The sequence below is a fragment of the Danio rerio genome, chromosome 25 (genome assembly GCF_052040795.2).
Source record: "Danio rerio strain M-AB ecotype USA chromosome 25, GRCz13ab, whole genome shotgun sequence".
NCBI classification, from domain to species: Eukaryota; Metazoa; Chordata; class Actinopteri; order Cypriniformes; family Danionidae; genus Danio; species Danio rerio.
Window position 1 is genome coordinate 23043491 of NC_141045.1, and position 27804 is coordinate 23071294.

The 27804-nt window shown below is 34.3% G+C and overlaps 2 protein-coding genes across 3 annotated transcripts in view; both read left to right on the forward strand.

Moving 5' to 3' along the window:
- The first annotated feature begins 114 nt into the window (after positions 1 to 114).
- znf277 (zinc finger protein 277) lies at positions 115 to 27775 on the forward strand. Of its 2 annotated transcripts, none has more exon segments than NM_200430.1 (12): positions 115 to 173; positions 8517 to 8727; positions 8813 to 8901; positions 10595 to 10677; positions 19042 to 19133; positions 20828 to 20938; positions 22301 to 22433; positions 22780 to 22847; positions 22926 to 23022; positions 25042 to 25084; positions 25161 to 25335; positions 27430 to 27775. In NM_200430.1, coding segments are annotated over 12 exon segments (1323 nt in total). In that variant the 5' UTR covers positions 115 to 139; the 3' UTR covers positions 27617 to 27775.
- The window catches only part of LOC147837700 (uncharacterized), a 174198-nt gene continuing 161481 nt past the window's right edge, over positions 15088 to 27804 (forward strand). Inside the window, exon 1 of the mRNA XM_087312262.1 lies at positions 15088 to 15270. The gene's annotated coding sequence lies outside the window, so the exon portion shown is untranslated. The remainder of the gene's footprint in view (positions 15271 to 27804) is intronic.

Genomic DNA, 27804 nt, shown 5'->3' on the forward strand with positions numbered 1-27804 from the left:
ATTGCCTCATGGGAAGTGTAGGAAATGAATGGAAGACGGGAGAATTGAGAACTACAATACCCATCAATCCCTTCTCTAGCAGCGGTTAATGAACGATTGGTCAGTGCTTCTTACAAGGTCACGTGATAGTGAAGGAAGAATGGCTGCTCAGATGCACAACATTAACGTGACAGGTAAGTGAAGTGGTTTATTAATATTAGCAACTATGTAGTTGTTATGTTGCTTATTGCGATTGTTTTAATGTTTATATGTTTAAAAGTATTACTTTGTGTGGACTACGACCATAGCTACGGCAAACGCGGTTAGTTCATAAATTAAGACAAATTGTTGAGTAACACTAAGTTTGTTAAGCCTGTCATGACACTTGCATAATTCGTGTCTTTTAATACTGTTCAGTGCTGCTGGTTTGTTTTTAAAGTAAACATTTTCTTTATTTGCGATTCAAATTAAATTAGCTAAAGTGGCGTAAAAGAAGCACATAATCATATTGAAGGCAAATACTTCAATGATTCACATTAAGTAACTAACGTTAGTCCAAATTAAATGTCAAAACGTTTGTGGAATACAAACATGTTGTATTTCTAAGTACAAAATATATTTATAATGTTAGGTAATGCGTATAATATAATGCATTTATCGTGTATGGCTAATTGTGTACACCCAAAGTGCTTCACAATCATGGGGCGGGAGGTCTCTCCACACCACCACCAGTGTGCAGCATCCACTTGGATAATGCAACGGCAGCTACAGGACAAAGGTGCCAGTGTGCTCACCACACACCAGCTATTAATATCAATATCACTAAATATTTATGACTTGATTTTATTCCATAATTATGGGCTGATTAAAGGTTTAACATCTCATCTAAACGACGGCGCTCACTGACAGTATAGTGTCCCCTTCACTTTACTGGGGCATATGCTGCATTCACACCAGGCGCAGATAAACTCAAGCGTGAGTGGTTTACGTATTAAGTCAATGCAAAGACGCGAATAGACATCCTGCGGCCTGAATGACGCGATCCGTGTAAGCACAACAGCGCGAGTTGAGCATTTTGCACGTTTGACGTGCTTGCTGTGCTTAAAGGGGTGATTTACTACAATATAATATTTTAAACTTTAGTTGGTGTGCAATGTAGCTGTGTGAACATAAACAGCATCTCTGAATGTGAAATGCTCAAAGTTCAATGTAAAGGGAGACCTTGATTGTTATAAAGTTAGCTTAGCAAAGCCTACAATGAACGAATTTTGGATACTACAAAAAAAAATACTTCTGGGCCTGTGAGATTATAAAGGTATTTTTACCGTGCACATACACTGCGCAGCTTAGAACCAGAGGCACTGTAATGTTACAGCAGAGAAAGCTAAAATGTGTTTCAAACACTGCTGTTTCCACGGAGCTTCGTCTGTTTCTGTATTTGGGCTTCCAAAAGTAACTACACAAAAGACAGAAGAGCTTACAGTTCAATATTAATTATGTTCCAGAGCAGGGGTCAGCAACCTTTTGGAAACTAAGAGCTACTTCTTGGGTATCGTTTAATGTGAAGGGCTACCAGTTTGATACATACTTCCTAATAATAAATTTGCTCAATTATTATTAATAATTAATGATATTCATCTATGTGAAGACACTGATCATGTTAATGATTTCTCACAATAGTTGTCAACATTGATTGGAAACAGATAAATATTAATATGCAACACTTCATTTGTCTGAAATTGTTTTTAAAGTTTTTTTTAATATATAACTTAATGTTATTTTCAATTTTACACCCATACAAGTGTGATTTAAAAAGAATAGCTGCAAAAAATATTAGTTGCAGCTTACTGGTATGTGGTGCTATGGTAAGCACATTTTTTTTAACAGGCCCACGAGCAACTCATGTGATCCTTGCGGGATTTTTTTTTTTCCATGTGGGGTGGGGAAAAAAAAGATTTTTAAAACTATTTTTTATTAAATATTATTTGAAAAATCTTTATAAACTAAACATCAAAGAACAATATTAACTATGCAAATTATTAACAATATAAATAGCCATATATAAAATAAATAAATAGCCAAAGCTATCACTTTTGTTTTCTTTGTAACAAAATACTGTTGAAAAACCAAACAGAAATAAACTCCATTGTGTAGATGGTTCAAGCATGTTGAAAATTCTTTTTCAATCAAGTTCTCTTACATAGAAAAAGTTATTTAAATGGCTACTAGGGATGCTCATTTCTTTAATTTTGTTAACCGACAAACGCTGCTCATTAATCGGTTTTTAACGGTTAACTGGTCAGATTACTATTAATTTTATATTAAACAAATTGACGTGTCTATGTTGTGTCCGACACATTAAATATTGCATTTTAAAATACTGAAATATTTTTATATGTTAGCATATTAATAGCGGAACAGAACAACAGAGCATTTTCACGCACCTGCAGTGTTTAGCACTGTAGAGCAGAATAATCTAAATAAAATAAATGGGACTGCCCTAAATTATTTTCACTTAAATGATTAATTTATATTACAAAACGAAAATAAGTAAGATGTCAACTTCTATTACATCTATTATAAAAAAAAAATGTCAAGATATGCATTAAATGGTGTTCTGTCATCAATCAGAATAACTTATAAGCATGTAAAAATGAAGCAACATGCTTCTTTTAAGCTCTAAGTATTAAAACATTTAAACAAATATGTGGTCTTATTAAAGTTAACATTTGAAGTGGATCATCGCCTTTCATAAAAGCTACACCTAAGGCTACTGAACAACTCCACTGCTTGTCCTATGACAATTTAAAAAATAATTTTTGATATGCCTGTCACAATAATCGATATATTTACTTTTTGCACAATACATCAAAGTGACCTCAATATTTATAATTTTTTTTTGTGATGTAATATATATTGCCCATACATCATGGACCTTGTAGGTAGAAATTTGTACCTTTTGAAAAGATTTTATGGCATTTAGCCATATTTTCTATTTTTATTGTAAAGAATGTACACTAAATACTTTGTGAACGGGACTCATTTTAATTTAATGGGGGAAAACAAATCTGTAATACACTTTTATTGTTTTGATTATTTAAAAATAAATCACTCTTTAAGATCACCCATCTTAATCAGCTCTACCTTGTCTTCCAGGGTGAAAATTAATTTAAAAACCATGTAAAACTACCAAAAAAAACTGCTTGACTGGTTAACAAACCATTTTATACTAGATAAGTCTGTAAAAAAAATAAATATGCGTCTGTGTTTGTGTGTGTGTCTGTCTGTGTGTGTGTGTGTGTTTCCCAGCTCCCCTGTGTGAGTGGTTCGAGTGCAAAGACACTCTTTTTTTATGAATAAATTATCTAATAGATGACCTTTAATCTGTCACTGCAAGACCACATGAAGTGCACTTAGTAGTACAGTACACACATCCAGGTTTTTAGTGGATAGCCTGCGGTTTACATGAGTCACCCAGTCATTTTGTGTGAATCAGCTACTTGTTTGTGTGAATGTTGGACATCTTGGAGTCTGTGGGATGTATGAGATGAGGGTTTCACACTTACTGCAGTGCAGTGAATTAAGTACCCATGATGAATACAGCAGCATCAGTCATCAAAAAATAAACATCTGTCACTCATATTGTAATGAAAGTAGGGATGTCCCGATACAACATTTTATGAAACTTTGATCCAGTTTTAAGCTGAAAAATATCTTTCACACTGGGCAGCATAAATAATAAGTTGTTGTTGTAAGTTATCGTTAAGTTAATAAAAATGTGCAGTATGGTTAGTACAAACATTTACATGATCAGATCTATTTAATCTGTGTTTGTATCATAAGAAGATTATGGCTGTATCAATGTTCCCAAACAAAACATTATTAATTTTATAATAATATATATTGCACATTATCTTTAACAAAAATACTTGTAGTAGCTGAATTGAAACACACCTTTTCTCCACAGCACATACATAAATGTGACTTTTAAGAATAATTTTATTTATTAGAATTCATTCTATTTGCATAATATATTGCACAGATTCAACCCTACTACCCACATGGGAAAAGTACGACAATGTAAAGAAAGACAGAACTGCAAACTCATGTGCAAATCTGACACTGTTTATCAAGGCACTTTTTCTTTCTGGGCTTTTTAAAGAAGAGTAAAATGTGGGAATGTCTCTAATTAAATTTTTTATTTTGCCAGAAAGCAATACCATTCTTTCTTTTAAACAGTCATGGCCCTCAGCAACAGAATGGTTTCTTATTCTAATTTAACAGACCATTAAAACAGCAAAAATGTTTTGCATTTACCACCTTTTACATGACATCCATAGAAAACGAAAGCAGAATCTGGGACATGTTAGGAGATTTAGAAATCCTGACTAAATGCATTTTTAAGTCTCAAATAGAGGACATGTCTGGGAAAAAAAGAGGATGTATTGTCACCCTAAAAAATGAGCTGGGTCAGTCTATTTAGTAAAAAGCTTTTCTTCGCGTGTCCTCGTGCTCATCTCAAAGCTACTACCAAAGTCAGATGTCCAGCACGTCTCTGGAGTCTGAAGCAGCAGAGCATCAGAGTCTGTGGAGTTTCTCATGCACACAGAACCGGGCCACTGAGGTAAAGTCTTATGTGTGGGAAGCGCTGGTGTTGAATTGGGTATCACACAGGATGAACCACAATATGCCATAACCGAATTGTAACGTAAATGTTTTAAATGAGGCTCGCACAATGTGCGGTTCGTCGCCATTCTGTGCCTTGCGCTGCTTAGCAGCGTATACAAAACAAGTAACTTAAAGATCGCTTGAGGTGAAGTAAATAAATCTGTAGAAGTGCCTTGAGCTATTCTGTATTTTTTTTAACTCTATGCTTTAAACGATTTTTTTGACATATCCGGAATATCAGGTGCAAGTGATTTGAATCATCCACATATCTTTTGTGACTTTGTTATCTGAGATGTAAAACGCATGAAAACACTGCCTAAAGAGAATCAATGCAAAGTCATGCACACACATAGACAGAGGCTGCGCGTGTGCGTGTGTGCGCGTGTGTGCGTGTGTGTGTGCGTGTGTGTGTGTGCGTGTGTGTGTGTGTGTGTGTGTGTGTTTACAGCAGTTTGACTGATAAATATGAATTTGTAGGCAAATCGTTTGCGGTGCAAAACAGCATTTCCTGTTGTTTACATCGTTGCTACTGTAAACCATCAATGCTAGACACTGTACATGTCATGATAAATTTTAACAAATAAAAACACTTACAGGTTGTAGTTCACAGCTTCTGCTTTGAGGAGATTTTAGCCGAATACAGCACTGAACTAGGAGAGATTCTGGAGCTGTGTTTTGTCAAATCATGCTTGCTATATATTTTATAATTCTCTGGAATATAATTAATTTTGAACTGTAAGCACTTCTGTCGTTGTGTCGTGTCCTTTTGAAGCCCAAATACTAAAACAGATGAAGCTCTGTGGAAACAGCAGAGTTTGGACGCCAATTTAGCTCTCTCTGCTATAACATTACAGCGCCTCTGGCCACGGCTCTTAGCTGTGCAGTGTGCGTGCATGGCAAAAGTACCTTTGTGATCTCACAAGGCCCGGAAGTATTTTTTCGTAGTCCCCAAAATTTGTTCATTGTAGGCTTTGCTAAGCTAACTCTGTAAAAACTAAGGTCTCCCTTTGCATTGAACTTTGAGCTTTTAACATTCAGAGATGCTGTTTATGTTCACAGCTACATTGCACAACCAACTAAAGTTTAAAATATGATATCGTAGTGGACCACCTCTTTAAATCTTAAAAGGACTTTGCTAGCAAGCAGTGTTGTGATCACGTGGGCTTTGCAAGCTGGCTCTGTACGCTGCTGGATAATAGCTGTAACGGAGTTTAGAGAGTATCGGACTACTTCTATTGTAGATTTCTAACGCAGTCCAATACATTTTTTTGGACTGATATCGGACCTATTTCTGATATCAATATTGGATCGGGACATCCCTAAATGAAAGTGCTGTAGGGACTAGAGATGTAATGGTATGCACACACACACACACGCACGCACGCACGCACGCACGCACGCGCACACACACACACACACACACACACACACACACACACACACACACACTTTCCATGGCATTCCCCCATTTTTTTGAATGAACTACTAACATATAAAGTTTGCAGCTCTATAGGCCACATGGATGTCTGAATTTGCATTTATTTTGTATGTAGTCTACTAATGTAAAGTATGTGAAATTCCTTATTTTGCTTTTGGTGTAAATGCAGAGTAAGGTTGCACGGTATTGAAAAAAATATTACATTGCAATATTTAGTTTTTCTGCAAAATACAGTTAGGTCCATAAATATTTGGACATTGACACAGTTCTAACATTATTGGCTCTATACACCAGCAGCACAGTGGATTTGAAATTAAACGAACAAGATGTGCTTTAACTGCAGACCTTTAGCTTTAATTTGAGGGTATTTACATCCAAATCAGGTGAACGCTGTAGGAATTAAATAGTTTGCATATGTGCCTCCCACTTATTAAGGATCCAAAAGTAATTGGACAGCGTAATAATCATAAATAATCACAAAAAAAATATATGGACCTAACTGTATATCGCGATATGAATACAATTTCACCAGAGGGCTTTAATAGCTCCATTTTAAAAAAAAGAAAAGAAAAATCATTCATTTAGATTGGTTTGGTTGATTTTAAAAGGTGTAAATTTTGTTTTAAAAAATTATAAAATTAAATGGAAGCAATTAAAATGGAGCAAAGAAAAAAATAAGTGTTATGAATTCTAATCTTGCTTGGCTCCACACAGCAAGCCAGTAACAATAAAAAAATAAATAAAAATTATTAGAACTCCTCTAAATTAATGAGGAGCCCGGAGTCTCATCTCCCGTTTAAAAGTAAAAACAACAACAAAGACGAATGACCAAGGAAAAACGTATTAAACGTTTAAATTTAAAAAAAGAAACAATAAAAAGCTTACGAAGGTAAATGCCAAAATAGCAAAAAAACTCAACAGCTAACTAAGTTTTTAACCCTCTTACCAGCACATGAAACTAAACGCATAAAACAGGGGTCACCAATCTCGGTCCTGGAGGGCCGGTGTCCCTACAGGGTTTAGCTCCAACCTGCCTTAACCTTGACAAGCTTGTTCAGGTGTGTTTGATTAGAGTTGGAGTTAAAATCTGTAGGGCACCAGCCCTCCAGGAACAAGATTGATAACCACTGGCATAAAATAACATTCTCTTACCTCCCAACTAGAAAACATGAGGAAAATGTAATAAAACAAAAAGGCACCCTCCTCAGCACACGTGTCTCCTCGTAGATCTCAAAGTCAACACTCAACATTCACTACCAACAATTTAGCCGAGTGAATACGACACAGTTTCTACTTCACAACATAAGCTGGGAGAGTGGAGACTCTCCGAATGATGTTCCAGTCCAGTTTAAATGGTCTTCACCAACAAGCCGACCTCCACCTGCTGGCACCTGATTCACCGCACCTGTGCGGTAATGATGAAACCTATTCAGAGACAGAGGCGGAGAGAAAAGAACCACAAGCAATACACACTTAATAACAATCAAAACTCGCTACATTATATATTTATTTATATTATTTTTTTATATTATATAATAATTTAAAGAAAATACGCAACATAAGATAAACAGTTCATTATGGTTTTTCGAAAAGTCAAACAGTATTCAGATACAGAAATTTACTAATGTAATGTTAAAAACACTGTATAGTCTTCATTGTATATATTTTTTCTTCATTAAAGTTACTAATGTTTTACGTTATTGTGCCCTTAAGCTTTGCACTTTCTTGAAATGCCTTTATTTTATGGTTGTAATGACTCCACTAATCTCATGTGTTCTAAATTGTTGATCGACCAGTGTCCCAATTTAACATTGCATATCCGGCGATTTGACTATTGCGGACACAGACACATTGCAGTGTTAAGGCCGAAACTATACTGTTCAGCCCTAATGCAAAATATTATAATACATATGCTGCAAAAACCTGTGTATAAATGTTTTAAAGTGAAGTAAAGACATCCTGTTCTCAGGTTAGTAGGATTCTGAACACAGTTCATGTATAGAACTCTAAATCTATCATGCTCCTTATCAGCAACGGTGTGGTGCAAGGACAGGGACATCCCTAAATCCCCTGGCAGTGGCAAATAGCTTTGGTTTTAGATTTTTAATTTGATTACATTAATGTTAATGTAATATTTACAGAATATTATATCCGTTAACAAGTTAAGGGGATACTGCTTTCAAAAAAAAACTAATCAATATTGCACTTTTTTTTTTTCAAAAACCATTAGAATAAAACTTCACAATACACAAAGAATCCGATTTAATCACAGACAAATCACATGATTTTAAAAAATGTATGATTCCCCAGCATTAGTAAATACATCACAGTAAGGAGAGAAGTAAAATCACAACTTCCTTTTCTACTTTAACAGCGGATTTACATTTTTGGTGGGACTGTCCATTTTAAATGTGTTTTCCCTCATCATTAGGTAAACAGGATTGTATACTAGAGCCACTTTGTTTTCCTGAGAACTTCAGCGATGGGGTTTGTCTCGCCTCCTCCAGCGATGGATGTCCAATGACCTGCGCTCTGTGTCCTGACTTGTTTCCTGCTTCTGAAAAAGACCAACTTCTCAAGCACATGGTGTTGGAGCATAAACTGGTTATCGCTGATGTCAAACTCATTGCAGACTTTTCACAGTAAGGCTTGATGATTTTTAACCCACATGATGTAAGAAATAAAATACATAAACATTATAAATAAAACAAAAATGATTTGTTGCAGGTACATGCTGTACTGGAAGAAACGGTTTACAGAACAGCCCATCACAGACTATTGCAGTGTTATCAAGACCAATTCTGAAGGTCCTGTTGGTAAGACATTTGAGTCAAACAGTTTTAAACGTTAGTTAGTTGGTGTGTTTTTGCTCTTTGAAGCACGCGTGTTTTAAATAGGTCTCAACACAAACAACTAAAGAAACAAGCTGCAAATTGTTCACAACACTTGCAAATATGCACATAACGCAACAGAAATGTTTCTAGGGAACCCAAAACCATGACAGAACGTGCTGCGCACACATCATGAATGTTTACAAACCAGTAATTCATCTATAGGTTTGCAAAAATTGCAATTTCCCCAAAATTTATATATATATATATATTTTTTTTTTAAGTAAAATTACCTGTGCCTAACATGGCAATTATAGTTTGAATGCATGTGTACAGTAACTGTTCTAGGTCAGTTTTGTTACTGTTTGCAAAAATAAACATTGAAACATCCTTAGTAGCAACTAATGATACATTTTTAGGTTGTAATGTTATAATATAGGGGTGACATGTTGCCTCAGTGGTTAGCACTGTCGCCTCACAGCAAAAAAGTCACTGGTTCGAGTCCCGGACGGGTCAGTTGCTATTTCTGTATGCATGTTTCCTCTGGGTGCTCCAGTTTCCCCCACGGTCCAAAGACATGCGCTATTGGTAAATTGAATAAACTAAATTGGTCATAGTGTATGAGTGCGTGTGTGGATGAGTGTTTCCCAGGACTGAATCACAGCTGTAAGGGCAACAGCTGTGTAAAACATAAGTTGGATTAGTTGGTGGTTCATTCAACTGTGAGGACCCGTAAAAAAGGGACTAAGCCAGGGGTGTCAAACTCAATTCCTGGAGGGCCGAAGCCCTGCACAGTTTAGTTCCAACCCTGCTCCAACACACTTACCTGTAGGTTTCAAACAAGCTTGAAATACTCAATTAGTTTAATCAGGTGTGTTTAATTAGGGTTGGAACTAAACTGTGCAGAGCTGCGGCCCTTTTGGAACTGAGTTTGACACCTGTGGACTAAGCCAAAGGAAAATGAATGAATATATATATATATATATATATATATATATATATATATATATATATATATATATATATATATATATATATATATTTTTTTTTTTTTTTTTTATTATTTTTTTTTTCTAATGATTGAGAGGTTAACTCACAATCATTACCAAAAAAAAATCTGAATTAGAATAAAATGGTCAGAATTGTGAAGGAAAAAAGTTAGAATTACTCTAAAACTGAAAGAGGTTTTCCACAATCTTGCAGTTCTAATGGCATCTCTCACATAGGGATGCAACGGTTATAGATTTTGTTTGTATGTGTATATATATATGTGTGTGTGTGTGTGTGTGTGTGTGTGTGTGTGTGTGTGTGTGTGTGTGTGTGTGTGTGTGTGTGTGTGTGTGTGTGTGTGTGTGTGTGTGTGTGTGTGTGTGTGTGTGTGTGTGTGTGTGTGTGTGTGTGTGTGTGTGTGTGTGTGTGTGTGTGTGTGTGTGTGTGTGTGTGTGTATGTATATATATATATATATATATATATATATATATATATATATATATATATATATATATATTCTGTATATACTGTATATTAAACCATAAACATAACCATGCTGGAACCTTTTCAAATTGTTAATAAATATTATTGTTTGCCGTTATGATGCAAATTCCCTGTTTTAAATCTATGTATATCTGTTCAGATTGTTCATTTTAATAATCAAAAACCTTCTTTGTGTCATTATAGATCAACAAGAGCATTACTTTCTGTTATGTGACGCTCTGCCAGAGGACAGAATCCTGAGGGAGCAGCTTCAACAGAGACGACTGGTGAGTGTCTGTGAGAATACAAAGATCTGGGACTGAGACCAGCATATAATAATAGCAAATAATTATGAGTAATCAAGACCTACAGCACTATGCATTTCAGCCAGACTAATATGGAGAAATGGAGTATACACTGTCATATATATATTACAAAATTATGACAAAATCTATAATATGATGTACACTTTTTGTTGTTGTTCTTTTTGTTTATTGATTAAAAAATTCAATGGTAATAAAAAACCTAATGGAGATTGTTTGTACAATTTCTAAATGTATTCCCATTAAATATTTAACTATTTAAATAAATATTTAAAGTTTATATTCTTTCACTATTTTATTTTTTTCACAATTCTTGCATATTATAAGATACTCAAAATTAAGAAAAAAGTCAGAAATGCTACAAGTAAACTCTAAATTCCAAGAGAATTGTGAAAATAATTGTGAAAAGTAAATAGTAAAATTATGAGAACTTGTGAGAAGCTACCTCAAAATTGTGACAAAGGAGTCCAGCTGGTAAGAGATTAACTCACAATCATTAGAAAAAAAAACTGAATTGGAAGAAAATGGCCAGAATTGTGAAGGAAAAAAAGTTTTTTCACAATCTTGCAGTTCTAACGACATCTCTCACATAGGAATGCAACGTTTATAGATTTTGTTTGTATAATTAAAGTATAGTCTGAGGCATAATCACAGTTTCGTGGTTATCACGATTATTACTTCATTAATTAATTATTATCATTCATTTCAAAACACAACTAGTTTAAAAAAAAATTTTAAATACCTTATATTTTTAATTTCTTATTTAAATTATCTGATATTTTATTTATTGCTGCTCAGTAACAAAGTGAAGTTTCACAAACTAATTTCGAAAGGAGCACATGATATGATGGACTACAGCTGATCCTTATCGCTAATCATTAGCTAGCCATTATAAAATTACTATAAATAAATATCCTGCCTTATCTTCATTCCCTACCTTCGCTTTGGAACCACCCCTGAACAAATGTAGTCCATAGCCCCTTTCACACATACAGACCTTTTCTGAAAATGACCAGCAATTTTTCCGGAAAGATCTGCATGTGTAAATGGAGCATTTTTGAAAATACTGGTAAATACATTGTGCCAATTTTCTGGAGAGAGATGTTGTAACATAACCAGGAATTTGCTGCGATGCTCCGCTGTGTGAGCGTAGAAGGAAAATTGCCGTAAAGAGCGTGTTCATGCTTAGAACACACTGGCGTAAGATGTCTACTCCAGCCAATCAGAACATTCAGACACATTTACATCCGTGCTGTTAATGAAAATAAAAGCCTTTGAATATTTTTCCAGACACATTTAGCTGCTAGATGTTAGTCAGATAACGTTTCTATGTTCCTTTTTAATGCCAACTGTGTAAAAAATCTTTGATAAAATGCCTTTGATAAACTGTTGTTAGTTTACCTTCAAGCTCTGCTGTGTGGCACGTGAGCAGTGAGCACGAGCAGATACACATAATATGAACATCTTGACATGCGAAAGTGTTCCTCCATATGTTTTCATTGAAAGTGTTCACAATACTTACTGTATCCATCCACAAAGTTTGCTATGTAGTCAAATGTTTACTTATACAATCACAGCCATTTAGAGGTCATTTCTGGTTAATGATGTCAGAATTTACCGGTATTTTGGAATGTATGTGTAAATGGTCTTTTCCGTAAAAATTCTGGAATGTTCTTGCCTGTGTGAAAAGCGCCTTTTTTAATATATTTAACGGTAAAGTCGTTCCAGCTATTTTCAGGATATTTACTGGTATCCCTGTGTGAAAGGGGCTTATGGCTGCTGAACCTCTTTCTGAAAGACTCTTTTGATCAACTAGATTACAAAATTGCTTGGCATTTTTTATTTTTTGTATTTTTTTTCTCTTTGAAAAAAAGAAATGTGTATATACGTAAATGTGTTAAAATGCCGCTCGCACGATGCTCCAGTGGAAATAACAAATCTGTGTGTGCAAAAGACACTATATGTGAATGGCCCTTAGTTAATAGACTTAATCATGTGTGCATGGGTTTTAGCCTCATTGTACAAGCTCGGACTGTACTGGCACACAGTTGGCGTAACTTTGTTTAGATGCAGCAGTTTTGTTCTGTGGAGAAACGCAGTGTTGAGAAGCTTTTACGATTAATTAACAGTGATGAATTTAGACATGGGCTGATATAAGATTCTGATGACATTATAACTTTGGATAAAAATGTTGTGGTTTAACGGTATTGTGAATACTACTCTAATATACTGTATGCTCTTTTTAAATGTCAGGGTAAAAAAAAAAAAACCTTTCCCACCCTTTATACGCAATATATTTTATTATAAACCCTTTCAAATATTTTGGAACAGTAAACAGGTCAGGCTGAACAATTAAAATGAATCATTGACTTCTGTCTTCATTAGTTTCAAAAACTCAGTTATCTTTACAATTTAAAACAGCATTTTTAGATGTCCCTTCTGCTGGAGATACTGTTGTCCTAAACAAACAAACAAACAAACAAACAAAAGGCATAAATAATAAATCTTACACATACTCAAGAAAGGCTGTAGGAGAAAATCTTGGCGGTTTTAAAAGCTTGACTTTTCCAAATCACAGTATACCTTGAAAACGGTTATTGTCCCATGCCTAGACGAATTAAAGCGCGGTTAATACAGTTAATTATTGCATCACTACTCTCATAATTCTACATTATTATCTTAATCTGAAATCAGCCTTTTTATTGCAAATTAATAGGTTGTCTTGCAGTAATGATTTTTGTCAGAATCCTGAAATTATATCTTGAAAGCTAACAAAGAATTATGTAAGAAGTAAACTCAAAATTCTGGCTTTATCACTTATTCAATAAGATACAAAAATTCTCAAAAATCTGTTGAAAAAATTCAAAATTGCGAGAAGTAAACTCGTGATGCCAAGATAAATGTCTGAATTTTGAGAAAAAAGTCAAAGTTGTGAATTTCGAAATTAAGAGTAAAATCAGAAATGCAGTGTGCTCTTTGTTGGAACTGTTTTTGTTAGAAAATAGTTGAATTTAAACTTGCATTTGTGACAAAAATAGTGAAAATGGTAAGAAATTAACTCACAATAACTAGAAAAAATGTCAGAACTGCAAGAAAAGGCTCAATTGTGAGGTGGCCTCAATTTAATGAAAAAAAAAACAAAAGCAAGAATTCAGAGGGTTTTTGGTCTCGCAAAATTGCAGTTCATTGTATCTTATGAATCGAACAAAAAAAGTCAATGAATTATAAGAAGCAAATGCGCATTTAAAAGAAGGAAAGAAAACATCAAATTGCAATAACATATCAGAAAAATTATCACTATAGTTTAATAAAAAAACAACAATTATCTTTTTTTATTTAATTGAATTCAGTCTTCGAATAACCATCATAGTTTTATAACATATGCAAAACAATTAACACAGAATTTAACGACAAGGCCAGACCCCCCGCCCTGCCTCCTTCCTGTTTTTGCCAAGATATTATGAGTCAACATAATCATCTCGCACACATTTCATCTGTGGCACAAATCTGCGATTGTGGTTGCTAGGCAACGGGGCGCAATGGGCACCTCTGCAGTGGCTGCTTCTGCAGTGTGGCGAGCAGCTATTTACCAGTGCAGCTGTGACCTTTCTCAATCATTCTGTGCCATCAAACTCCAGCTCACGCCATTAGCACTGTTTATTAAACACCAATCATCTGCACGTCGCATCTCGGGGATGATGATGATCGATGATTACGTCAATTTTAAAAACGCAGAGCGATGAAAACAAGGCACGCTGAAATTTGAGTTGTTTAAAAACTCACAATTATGTAATCATGTTTTTAATGTGAACTAAGTGATGCTAGTAGAGTCTGTCAGGAAGTTTGATGGGTTTTGATCGGAGGAAATTGTGTGACAGAGGCAGAGAGATGGTCAGTTTAACAAAAAGTGTCAATTTTGCCGTGTACTATATTTTTAAAACCTGTATATATTTATAAAATGAGGAGACATTAATTTTATAAAGTACTGTTATTGTTGTTCATTTTGTGAGTTTATTTAGTTGAAAATTTTATGGAAAGAAAAAAGTGTTAAAGTTAGGACAGAATTGAGAGATATAAACTTGGAATTGAGATGCTTTTCTTGCAATCTTGCCGTTATGTCAGAATTCTTAGCAATTGAAAGAAATAGTCTAAAGTTCGAAACCACATTCACATCCTGAGTTTACCGATTGTGATTTTTATCCTCACAGTTGCAGGTTTATACAAGATATAAGATGCAAAGCAATGTGTGTTCATGCTTCATTTGTAGAAAATCACATTGGGTTTTTTTTTCATATTACGGTTGAAGTTAGAATTATTAGCCCCCCTTTACAAATTTTTTTTTCTTTTTTTTAATTTTATTTTGTATTTTTTTTTATATTTCCCTAATGATGTTTAACAGAGCAAGGACATTTTCACAGTATGTCTGATAATATTTTTTTCCTCTGGGGAAAGTCTTGTTTGCTTTATTTCGGCTAGAAAAAAAAGCAGTTTTTAATTTTTTAAAACCCAATTTTAAGGTCAAAACTATTAGCCCCTTTAACCTATATTTTTTCGATAGTCTACAAAACAAACCATCAAAAATAAAATATATCAGTTATTAGAGATAATTTAACTTGAAAAACCATCTGGTTAAGGAACCATATTTTGAGAGTTATTTAAACTATTATGTTTAGAAATGTGTCAAAAATCTTCTCTCCATTAAACAGAAATTGGGGAAAAATAATCTAATAATTCAGGGGGGCTAATAATTCTGACTTCAACTGTATCTTTAATAATATACAGCTACTCAGCTACCATGAAAATTACAATAATATTTTCTAGTTCCTCTGCAAGACTGTCATCAAGTGGCTCTTGATTGGTCAGCTAACATAATGTGCTGTGATTCGTGGATCGGGCTGTGCCTGATCGGGCTGTGCCTAATACTGTCAGTCAGTGTAGCTGTTAGCCATATCAGTTGAGCCTAAAGTGCTTTCACACCTGCCTTATTTATTTCGGTTGAATCACACTAGAGTTCGTTTTCCCTCTGGGTGCAGTTCCTTTGGGCAGGTGTAAATGTATCAATCGATATGCCCACCAAAAGCGGACCAAAAAATTGTAGCAAGACCTCCTTGAAGAGGTGGTCTCGGTACACATTTTTAAACGAACCCTGGAGCGGTTTGTTTGTGAAGAGAATATTGGCCCGCGCACTGTACCACTTTTTCAGCACCCTTTTGAAAGGGTACCAAACATAAGAAAGGGTACCAAAAGTTGGAGCTAGACGCACAGCTGAACGCTATTGGTTTACATCGATACATCGTTTGCTTACGCAACAAGTCAGAATGAAAACAAAGGAGCCACCATGTTTAAAATACACAGCTGACGATCCAAGATATTACAGTGTAATTATATATACGTATAATAACGAGCCATGGTTGACCCGAGCTCGTCGCTGTCGTCGTCTTAATGTACAGCCACAAAGCCAAAAAGAAGAGCAGATCTACCCTTTGCCCTTTAGTTTTTTACGAGCCAGTCTGAAGCGCGAGCGGTTTCACTTTTTTGCTTGCGCTTACTGCACGTCTATGTCTGAAATAACAAATGTCTTGAGCCATGATAATAATGTGCGCTTGATTATTGACGTGCTTTTGAAACCCGATCCTGTCAGAAACTGACAAATGCGAGAGTGAAGCGCAAAAAATACAAAGGAGAAGCCCTTAAAAAAGGAGCACATTATTTTTTCAACATGCGTGAACTAACTGCCTTGTTTAACTATTATCATCAACTTTTGGACTATTATGAACTCAGAATGATGGAATGACTCTCTAACAGAGGCTACAAGTGCTGCTGAAGAATAAAGACACAGATGCGAGGTTTTCACTGACTAATATTTTGTGTTGTTTTTGAACCTAAATAAGGACTAAATGTATGCAGTGTGTAGTTTTTGTTATTGGTAAAATATCAGAGACTGTAAGGGTCTGTATGTGTTCATATATGTTCATTTATTTATTTATTTTATATAATTGCAGACGTTACAGTATAGGCTATTTTGCACTGTCATTGATCTGCAGTTATAATCAACTCATGTTCATAGAAAAGGCAATAAACATTTGTACAGAAGTATTTATGGTTGTAAAGCATCTGTTTTGTGAGAAATACTTCTCATATGTTATGCAAGGACCTGTACAGCTTTACTGTAGACATTTTCTTGAGCCAAAATGACGTTGACTGAAACTTTGTCATACACCACACCAACCAAAAGGGTACCCTTGGTAGTGGAAACGCAAGCCTGATAAAGGTGGCCCGTACCAACCCGAACCGTACCGTACTGTACCAGTCAGTGGAAACAGACCCAAAAAGTACTGCGCCTTTTTGGACTAATCCAGCTGCTGTAGTCCGATGCATTATGGGATTTGGAGGAAACATATTTGTTGACATTGCCAGATGGATCGTTGGTAATATTTCCAGAAGATGAACATGTAGCAGTTCAGCAAAATTAATTCACACCTCTTCCTGTCTTTTCACGTTTGTGATGCATTAAAACATTGTTTTCCAGTCGCAGCTGCGCGTCATTCTCAAAGTGTAGTTTGTCTAAAGTTATGTATACAAACTATATAGTATACTATGAGCAGGGATACAATCAGCCAGCGCAGTAGTACCTCCATAGTCAAAAGCGACATTTTGTGTTTCCTGGTTTGTTTACTTGCAGGAGTTCCATTGAGATCTTCCCATACGTGAATTCTGACCAATTGAAAAGCAGTTTAGGAAATATGTTCAATGACATCTGGCCAATGAGTGATGTGGATTTTGTCAGATGACTGCATTTTGGTTCTTTTTAAGTAGTTTAGACCAAAGAAATTAGTGTGGTGTGAAAACGACCCAAAGGCGGCAGAAAATGCTACAATGTATCATTTATTGTCATTGGTTCAGACTAAATGAAGCAAAATACAAATGTGAAAGCACCCTAAATAAGATGGAAAATGACACAGAGGACACAACTAAACCAAATGCCTGCTCTCTTAAAAAAATCTGACAAGTGTCTTTAATATATATTATATATATATATATATATATATATATATATATATATATATATATATATATATATATATATATAAATATATATATAAGTATATGTAAATATTATGAAATATTCACATATATCTTTTGCGAGTTTGCTATTTGAGATGTAGAGTGCAGGGAAAGTGGCCGCTTTGAGAGACAATGCAGCGCTGTTGAAGATTTGTGGCTGTTTACAGTGGTTTGACGCATAAATATGAATTTGTAGCTAAATTGTTACTGGTGACAAATAGCATTTCCCATTGTTTACATCCTTGTTTCCGTTAACGCTAGAAACTGCATGTAATAGATCAATTTTAACAAAAAAATATACTTGCAGGTTTCAGCTCACAATCCACAGCTTCTGCTATTATGGTTGGAGCTGCCCCTTTTTTAAGGAATTGTTCGCAGAATCCAGTACTGAACTGGGAGAGATTCGGGAAGTTGTCCTTTGTCAAATGCTAGCTATATATAAATATATATTTTTTTAATAATTCTCTGGAACATAATTACAATTAAATTGTAAGCTCTTCTGTCTTTGTGTTGTTCCTTTTGGAAGCCCAAATACAGAAACAGAAGAAGCTCTGTGGAAATAGCAGCATTTTAGCTTTTTTTGCTATCATATTACAGCACCTCTGGCCACACACCTTCACTGCGCGGGGTGTATGCACGTAGTTGATACGTGTAACCTGAAGTGTTTGTGATCTTAAAATTTTTATTAATTTTTTTTTTGTAGTCTCCAAACTTTGCTGTAGGCTTTGCTAAGTTATCTCTATTAAAGCCAATGTCTCCCTTTGCATTGAATTACATTGAGCATATTACATTCAGAGATGTTGCTTATGTTCACACAGCTACATTACACATCAACTAAAGTTTCAAATTCCCCTTTTGAATTCTGAAAAGAAAAAAAGGCAGAAGTGCGAGAAATTAACTTGAAATTCCAAGATAACTGTCAGAATTCTGAGAAGGTCAAAGTTATGAGGTGTTAACTCAAAATCAGAAAAGCAAGGAGAAAAAAAGTTAACCATCTGAGAAGCTGCCTTAAAATCATGAGAATAAATTAGAATTGTTGTTGTTAGAAAAATCCCTTAAAATAAACTTGATATTGTGACAAATTCAGACGGGTAAGAGATTAACTCACAATCACTAGGAAAAATTCAGAATTTAAAGAAAAGGGTCAGAATTGTGAAGGAAAAAGTAATCACACAATACTTTTATAAAGCTTTACTATTAGCATTATAGTGATGTTGTATGAATGCTAGCAAAGTTGTGATGAAGTTTAATGTGTTTTAATAGGAGGAAGTTCTGGAACAGCAGCAGAAAGAGCGAGATGATGAAACATTTCATCGCATATGTATGTTTTGCAGCGAGGAGTTTACTGGAAACAGGTGATTGTTGTTCTTATTCGGGCACATGCTGATATTAAATATATAGTAAACCTGTAAAAATATATTAAATTATGGTATTTGAGAAATACTCACCGGCCACTTTTTTAGGTGCAACTGCTTGTTAATGCAAATTTCTCATCAGCCAATCACATGGAAGCAATTCAATGTATTTAGGCATGTAGACAAATCAAGACGATCTGCTGCAGTTCAGACCAAGTATCAGAATCGGGATTTAAGTGACTTTGAATGTGGCATGGTTGTGGGTGCCAGACGAGCTGGTCTGAGCATTTCAGAAACTGCTGATCTACTGGGATTTACACGCACAACCATCTCTAGTGTTTACAGAGAATAGTTCAAAAAAGAAAATATCCAGTGAGCGACAGTTCTGTGGACGCAAATGCCTTGTTGATGCCAGATGGGCTACAGCAGCAGAAGATCACACTGCGTGCCACTTCTGTCCGCTAAGAACATGAAACTGAGACTACAATTTGCACAGGCTCACTAAAATTGGACAATAGACGATTGGAAAAAATGTTGCCTGGTCTGATGAGTCTCAATTTCTGCTGCAACATTCAATGTTAGTGTCAGAATTTGGCATCAACACCATGAAAGCATGGATCTATCCTGCCTTGTATCAACGGTTCAGGCTGGTGGTGGTGGTGTAATGGTGTGGGGGATATTTTCTTGACAAACTTTGAGCGCATTAGTACCAATTGAGCAATGTCAGCGCCATACCATACCTGAGTGTTGTTTCTGACCGTGTCCATCCCCTTATGACCACAGTGTACTCCTCTTCTGATGACTACTTCCAGCAGGATAACGCACCATGTCATAAAGCATGAATCATACTCAGACTGGTTTCTTGAACATGAACATGAGTTCACTGTGCTCAAGTGGCCTCCACAGTCACCAGATCACAATCCAATAGAGTACATTTGGGATGTGGTGGAACGGGAGATTGCATCATGGATGTGCAGCCAAAAAATCTGCAGCAACTATTCCAAGAAGGATTTAAGGTAGTTCTGAAAGCAAAAAGGGGTACCAACCCGGTACTAGTAAGGTGTACCCAATAAAGTGGCCAGTGAGTATATATTCAATAGTAAACGTGTGTTTGTGTAAATAATACAAATATTCAGTTATCCCATATATTTATTGTTAGATAATAACATCAGCAAGAATTAATAGATAATTTGATAATATGGAAGTTCTCTAAAAATAATTATCTTAAAATTTTTTTTGCAAGATTATTACATTGTTTAAAAACACTAATAGCAAATAACTGCAAAAATAATAAAAATATGAATATGTATATTAATATGCATGTTAAATATGACATACATTTATTGCTAAATAACTTTTCACTATTAAATGTATATGTGTGAATCTTTATGAAGATAAATGTATAATACAATTATAAAATATATTTAATGATAAATAAAAAATGACAGAAGCAACTCAATTTGTAAAGAATTAAAATTTTCATTAATATTTATTGGACGATTAGAATGCAGTGTCAGAGTGAAGTAATTAATATTCAAGAGCAGTTTCCACTGTATAGTGACATCACAAATCTCTCTTCTTTGGCCTGTTCAGTTGTTGTTGTTTTCATTTATTTTTTTGCTGGAATGTTTCAGGATGATGACACTGCATAGCCAGGTTTAACGTGTTGTTTTTGTTCTCTGATTTCTCTGCAGGTCTTCATTGCTGAATCACATGGCTAAAGAACATTCTTTCAGTATCGGCCTGCCAGACAACATCGTCTACTGTGATGAATTTCTCAACACACTCGAAAGCAAACTAGACAAGCAAGTCTTTACATTCTGCTATATTACTGCAAACCCCAATTATATATATATCTATTCAAAAATAAATCAATAAAATAGTCAACATTTGAAGTGCAATTCAACACTAAATTAAAAATTCATAAATGATCATACCATTATGACCAATATTGACTTCATTTCTATAAAAAAAATCTAAAAATAAAAAATGAATAATAAAGATGGAGAAGGTTTGAACGCTCTCTTTTGGTGCTTTCTGTTATTACACTAATCCCAGGTTGCCAGATAGATCGAGAACAGAGTAAATTCTAAAAACTGCTAATGCTGATGTACTTTTTATAGTCAAAAAAAAAAAAAAAGATTTGTTTTTAGATTTGTTATAAGTGAATAAATCCACTAAAAAAATTATATTTATTTTTTTTATAATTTATATTTTTTAAATGTATAATATAATTAGATAAAACCTTTTTTGAGACCATTATCCAATACTTGTGTCTATACTATTTAGATGCAATTAGTGTTGTTTCCCTGGAAGCTTTAAGCCACAGGAAACCTATATCGCTGTGTATTTAAATATTCATTCATTAATTTTCCTGGTGGCTTAGTCCCTTTATTAATCCGGGGTCGCCACAGTGGAATGAACCGCCAACTTATCCAGCAAGTTTTTACGCAACGGATGCCCTTCCAGCCGCAAGCCATCTCTGGGAAACATCCTCACACACATTCACACACTCACTCATACACTATGGACAATACAGTCTACCCAATTCACCTGTACCGCATGTCTTTGGACTGTAGGGGAAACCGGAGCACCCAGAGGAAACCCACACAAAGGCAGGGAGAACATGCAAACTCCACACAAAAACGCCAACTGAGCCGAGGTTCGACCCAGCGACCTTATTGCTGTGAGGCGACAGCACTACCTACTGCGCCACTGCCTCGCCTGTATTTAAATATATTCAAATTATTTTTAAAGCAATATTTTATATTTTTATATGAATAAAATGTATAATTGTACCAAATATGGAACTTTTATTCCTAAAATGACTAAAATGTATTTATCTCATTTAGACCTGGGTTACGGTTATCTAATATAACATTTTTTGAGACTAACTGTTTTCAATAAGACTTTTTCTGATCTTTTTTTTTTTTTTGTAGCACATAGTTTTTTATAACTGAAAAAAAAAATGTTTGCTAACTTCAAAAAATAGCTAAAATAAAATATCTTTGTTTCATAAATATTTTTTATGTCAAGTAATGTTAAATGTTTATGATTTCAGTTGTGAAATGCCACAAATGCCAACTAGCTAAATATGAAGTAAACAATATTGTAAACATATAGAAATACAAGTGAAGCTTAAATTTCCTGATATTATTTCTCCCCAGCATGCAGTGTCTGTACTGTGAGAAAACATTCAGAGACAAAACCACACTGAAAGATCACATGAGGAAAAAGCAGCATCGCCGAATAAATGCCAGAAACCACGACTACGATCGATTCTACGTCATCAACTACCTGGTCTGTCCGTGCATCATTTTGAAGCATGAATCTATTATGTGTCAAAATATTATGTATTATTAGAATTTGTGTAATTTTATTTATGTATTTATTTTTATGTATGTATTATAAAAGTGTAATTATTCATTAATTATATTATATTTGTTTGTTTATTTATTTTATTTTATTAATAATATTATTTATTTATACTTTCATTTATTAAATTTTGCTTAAGAACTACCAAACAATATGTTTTAATGTATTATTATTATGATAATAAAGTCTCTTGTTCTATGATTGGGTTCTGATTCTAAAAAAAAAAAAAGATTTTTTTGTTAACGTTATTGTGTTGTTTTTCGTAATACAGGAGTTGGGAAAGACATGGGAGGAAGTGCAGTCTGAAGACGACCGAGAGATGCTTGAAGATGAAGATGAGTAAGACCTTTATATTTTAAATGTTCGTTTTCAGATAATGTAATAAATATCGATCATATTTTTCATTGTGCCCTGCAGTGATTGGTCTGATTGGCAGGCTCATCCGGTGTGCGCCGTGTGTTTGTTTTGTGATCAGCAAGCAGAGACCATGGACAAAATTTACACACACATGCAGGTACGTTTATTTGTTTTAAATTAATTTTAATATGTCAGTGCATGTTAAAATATATGTATATATATTTTACAATTATTTTCCATACTTTTTAACGTATCACTTAATTTTGTGGTATCCTTCCTGCACACGTTTCATGTACAGTACTTGCCATAGTAATACCAGTAAATTCTGCAAATTTACGTGCAACTAACCATTCATCTAACCTGCATTAAACCCTAACCATATTTGGTAATTAATTAATATTACTCATGAATAGTTAAAATGTGTGTAACTCCTTTTACATCAGCAGCAATAGTTATGTTTACATCCACATATTTTTATCAACATATTAGGAAACTGCATTTAAAAAAACCCAACAACTAATGTGTGGAAACACATTTACTGGCCAAGCTCTCTGACTTGGCAAACATTTCTCCCATGTGCTAAATAGGCTGTCTCAATTATTTTTGCTTTGTTTACTGTTGGTTACAAGGTTACCAATACTACAATCTGCAGGTTTAAAATTTTAAAAACTTGATGGAAACACACCTAATTCATATATATATATACTGTTAAACTCAGAATTATTAGCCCCCTGAATAAATTAGACTCCCTGTTTATTTTTCCCCCAATTTCTGTTTAACGGAGAGAAGATTTTTTCAACACATTTCTTAACACATTAGTTTTAATAACTCATTTCTAATAACTGATTTATTTTATCTTTACCACGATGACAGTAAATAATATTTGACTAAATATTTTTCAAGAAACTTCTATACAGCTTAAAGTGAAAGTTAAAGGCTTAACTAGGTTAATTAAGCTAGCTACGCAGGTTAGGGTATTTAGGCAAGGTATTGTATAATGACAGTTTGTTCTGTAGACTATCAAGAAAAAAACATATAGCTTAAAGGAGCTAATAATTGTGTCCTTAAAATGGTGTTTAAAAAATTAAAAACTGATTTTATTCTAGCTAAAATAAAACAAATAAGACTTTCTCCTAAAGAAAAAAATATTTTCAGACATACTGTGAAAATTTCCTTGTTCTGTTAAACATCATTTGGGAAATATTTTAAAGTAAAAAAAAAAAATCAAACCCTTTTTAATATTTTTAAAACCTTTTTTTTTTAAATATTTCCCAAATGATTCTAAAAATTCTGAATTCAACTGTGTATATATATATATAGGTGGGCATAGATTATATAGATTTTTAATGTAGATTAATCTCGGAATTAATCTAGATTAATCTACATTAAAAGGACTCATTTGAATTCTGGCGAAGGCATTCAGAATATGTGTGCAACCTAAATAATAAGTCTTTGAGAACAGGTTTCTCAAGCCTGGTGGTGCATTAGACCAAGGGCTTATCTCCTGTTTCCAAAATGCATCACAAACTGCTTGAGAAACTGATCTACTATGATAATTAGTGATGGAAAATAAAAGATGTTCAATAAGATTTACTTGTGTTCACTAACTGTTTATTCAGTTAAACATGAATTTTCAACTGTAGGCCTACATGAGCTCCAAACAACAAATTTTGTTGACCATCGCCATGCGTTATTATATTCTATAACACTCTCACCAGTCCTTACTCCTTATTTGCGTGGAATACCCCAGTTTGTCACGACGGCATGAATAAAATGTTCATGAGTTAAAGTGAAACTGCCACACTGCAGTTAAAGTCAGGCATACTGCTGATTTGATTCTGAAGGGCACTTTTTTGTCAGACAGCGCACACACACACACACACACACACACTTTTTATTTGGAAAAACTTTTAAAGATTCATTTCATGTTAGGATGGAAATCCAGGTACTTCAATATGCTTAAAGTGCAAGTCCTTGTTATGGAGGAAAAAGAGCTACAGTGGTTTTCATGGTTTTTTAAGGTTCATAGATTATTTTATTAATATTGTTGGTATTGAGTAACAGTTTTATTCTCTTGAACGTGAGATTTAAACCAAGATTTATTCACAATGTATTTGTACAAATACACACTATATGAAACCGTGTAAATAATAATAGCATGATTTCGTTCTTCTAGGAAACTCATGAATTTGATCTGCACAAACTCAAAATGGATTTAAGTGAGTATAATTGTAAAACTAACAAATTCTTGCTTCATGTGTCTTTTTTAAAATCTGATTTCTGTTGTTTGTCCAGGTCTGAAGTTTTACCAGCAGGTCAAACTAGTGAATTACATCCGTCGTGAGCTTCACCAGTGCCGCTGCTACTGCTGTCAGGAGAAGTTTGAAAGCAAAGAGGAACTAGTTCAACATCTGGTTACCGCTGGTCATGTAATGCAGTTACCTGACGTCTCACACTGGGATCAACCGCAGTAAGTGTTTTTTAAGAAATAAGAATATTGCCGCAAGCAGCAATTATCGTGGTTCAGGCACATAAGTACATGCATGTAAAAAAAAAAATAATTTATTACGCCCATAAACACTTCAAACTGTGATGAAATATGCAATTTTGAATTATCATAGAAAAACTGCATTTTTCAACAGGTTATAGCACCACCTGCTGGCTGATCTTTTTAAAACTTCAGGCTTCTGTAGAATCCAGTATGGCTATTAAATTTTTAGTAAATCTTTTAATCTATTTGGACAACCCCATTTTGAAAATGACCATTTATTCCTGTCTTAAATTGAAAGTGTTTTTTGCTAATTCTAAATCTCTTTAGTGCTGAGGTTTGTATAATGAATGAGTGAAAATCCTGGTTTGCAGAAGTAGTTTTTTAAGCCTAATATTTAACCAACAGTGACTGAAAGCAGGGGTCCGTTCTTCGTACTTCCCTTAATTGATCTAAGCTGATTTGGCAGATCCTGGATCTTTTAAACTTGATCACTGATTTCTCGCTAATTTGGTTCATCAAACAAGTTCGTGAATCAGATTAATGGATAAACTGATCTGAGATCGCTGCATGTGTTGTGATGGACAGATCTATCGATCCTCGAAATCATGATCAGCAATTCAGCGATTGGCTGACAGCACAGCAGCGTAATGACATCATCTTATTAATATTCAATTGTCCATGTGAGCAAAATTACATTAAATTAACAATAAACGGTTTGTTAAATATAACTTTCCACATTTGTTTTGAGTGGCAGGCTTTACACTTTCATGTTTCAAGAGTATTCATCATGTATTTCAATGCATATCAATGTATTTATATATTTAGAGAAGATTTTCTTTGTTATAGTAGCTGTTTTAAGTAAAGAAGTCGGTGTAAATAATAACTGGATGTTTACAAAAGCATTTTGATATTGGTAAAGGCATCTGCAACTTTTATGAAGCATCAAATCACCGTCATATTAACTTGCCTAACATGTTTATGACTGCATAAATGTATTATTGCTTTTAAAAAATCAAATATTGTGCATGTCAATTATCATACACAAATTGCACTAAAGCGATCTAAAAAGTTCATACCAATAAGTTTTCTCTTTGCACCACCAGGTGGCAGTCTTTGTACTTTCATTTCGGGGATGCAGATTGCATAAGTTTTATTAATATGTAACTTTTACTTATTTTATTAATAACTATAACTTTATATAGGTTTAAAAAATTTAGTATTTTCCCGAGTGTATATGACTACTACTGTAAGAAAATATCAGAATTCGGTACATACTTTCAGTATTATCTTTGCTTGAACTGAGCCGATCTAATCCTGTTTATATTAAATAAACCTGCTTCCGACCAGGTTTGAGCTAGCAGAACTGTTGCTATGACAACAGTTGTGACTATACAAGTGCTATGACAACAGCTATGACAACGTTTTGAAGAACGAAATGATCCTGGATCATGTCAAATCGTCAATAACCAAATCCAGCTAACTGAGTAATCCACGCAGGAAGAACAGACCCCTGATCTCTGGCTAATTTTGTTCTTTAAACAAGTTCGCGAATCAGATTAAAATGTCTGGATAAACTGATCTGAGCTCGCAGCGCGTGTTGTGAAGGACAGATCAATCGATCCTCGAAATCATGATCAGCAGTGCAACGATTGGCTGACGGCACAGCAGCGTAATAACATCATCTGATTAATATTTAGTTATCCGTGTGAGCTAAATTACATAAAATTAGCAATAAACGGTGTGTTAAATATGACAAGCAATAACTTTCCACGTTTGTTGTGAGCTGCAGGCTTTACATCTTCATGTGTCGAGTATTCATCAAATATTTGTATTTGTATTCATTGCATATAATTGTAGTTAGTTCTACATTTAGAGAAGATTTTCTTTATTGCTATTATTATTATTATTATTATTGTTATTATTATATATTCCAAATATAATCGTTTGTGTTAACCTGAACCAAGGAATAAATTTTTAGGTGTACTTTCCCTTTTAATTGGCTTAGGATTTCAGAATGAGAACCGGTTCTTATACAATAAAAATGTAAAGTGTTATTCACGTTTTGTTTTTCAGATACTACTTTCCTACATATGAGAACGATGCTCTTCTTACAGCTCTGTCGGACGGCGAGAGCGAATCAGAGGGTACAAATCACAGCTCTGAAGTTCCTGTTATAGCTGAAGATATCTCAAACCTCAAGGTGTTAAGACAGACCAGTGTGCTTAATAAACTTCTCAAAGACAGAGGAGCCACCAACTGAAGCTCAGAGACTTGCAGAGGTTCACTGACGTTAGAATTGCTTTCAGTGTAAAAACATGAATATGTTAAGATTAATGATGTGATTTTCACTCTGTTGAACTGGTGCCAGTGCTCACATTATGAAAATCATCTCAAATAAACCTTGTATTTCAAGAGTTCACACTTAGCTGATGATTGATTATAAGCAAG

What these genes read in the sequence shown, in the direction of transcription:
- znf277 (XM_087310508.1), top strand. Translation starts at nt 8,606, where the DNA reads ATGACCTGCGCTCTGTGTCCTGACTTGTTTCCTGCTTCTGAAAAAGAC. An exon ending in CTCATTGCAGACTTTTCACA is followed by an intron (nt 8,728 to 8,812) that starts GTAAGGCTTGAT and finishes GATTTGTTGCAG; the next exon opens with GTACATGCTGTACTGGAAGA. An exon ending in TCTACGTCATCAACTACCTG is followed by an intron (nt 22,434 to 22,779) that starts GTCTGTCCGTGC and finishes TTCGTAATACAG; the next exon opens with GAGTTGGGAAAGACATGGGA.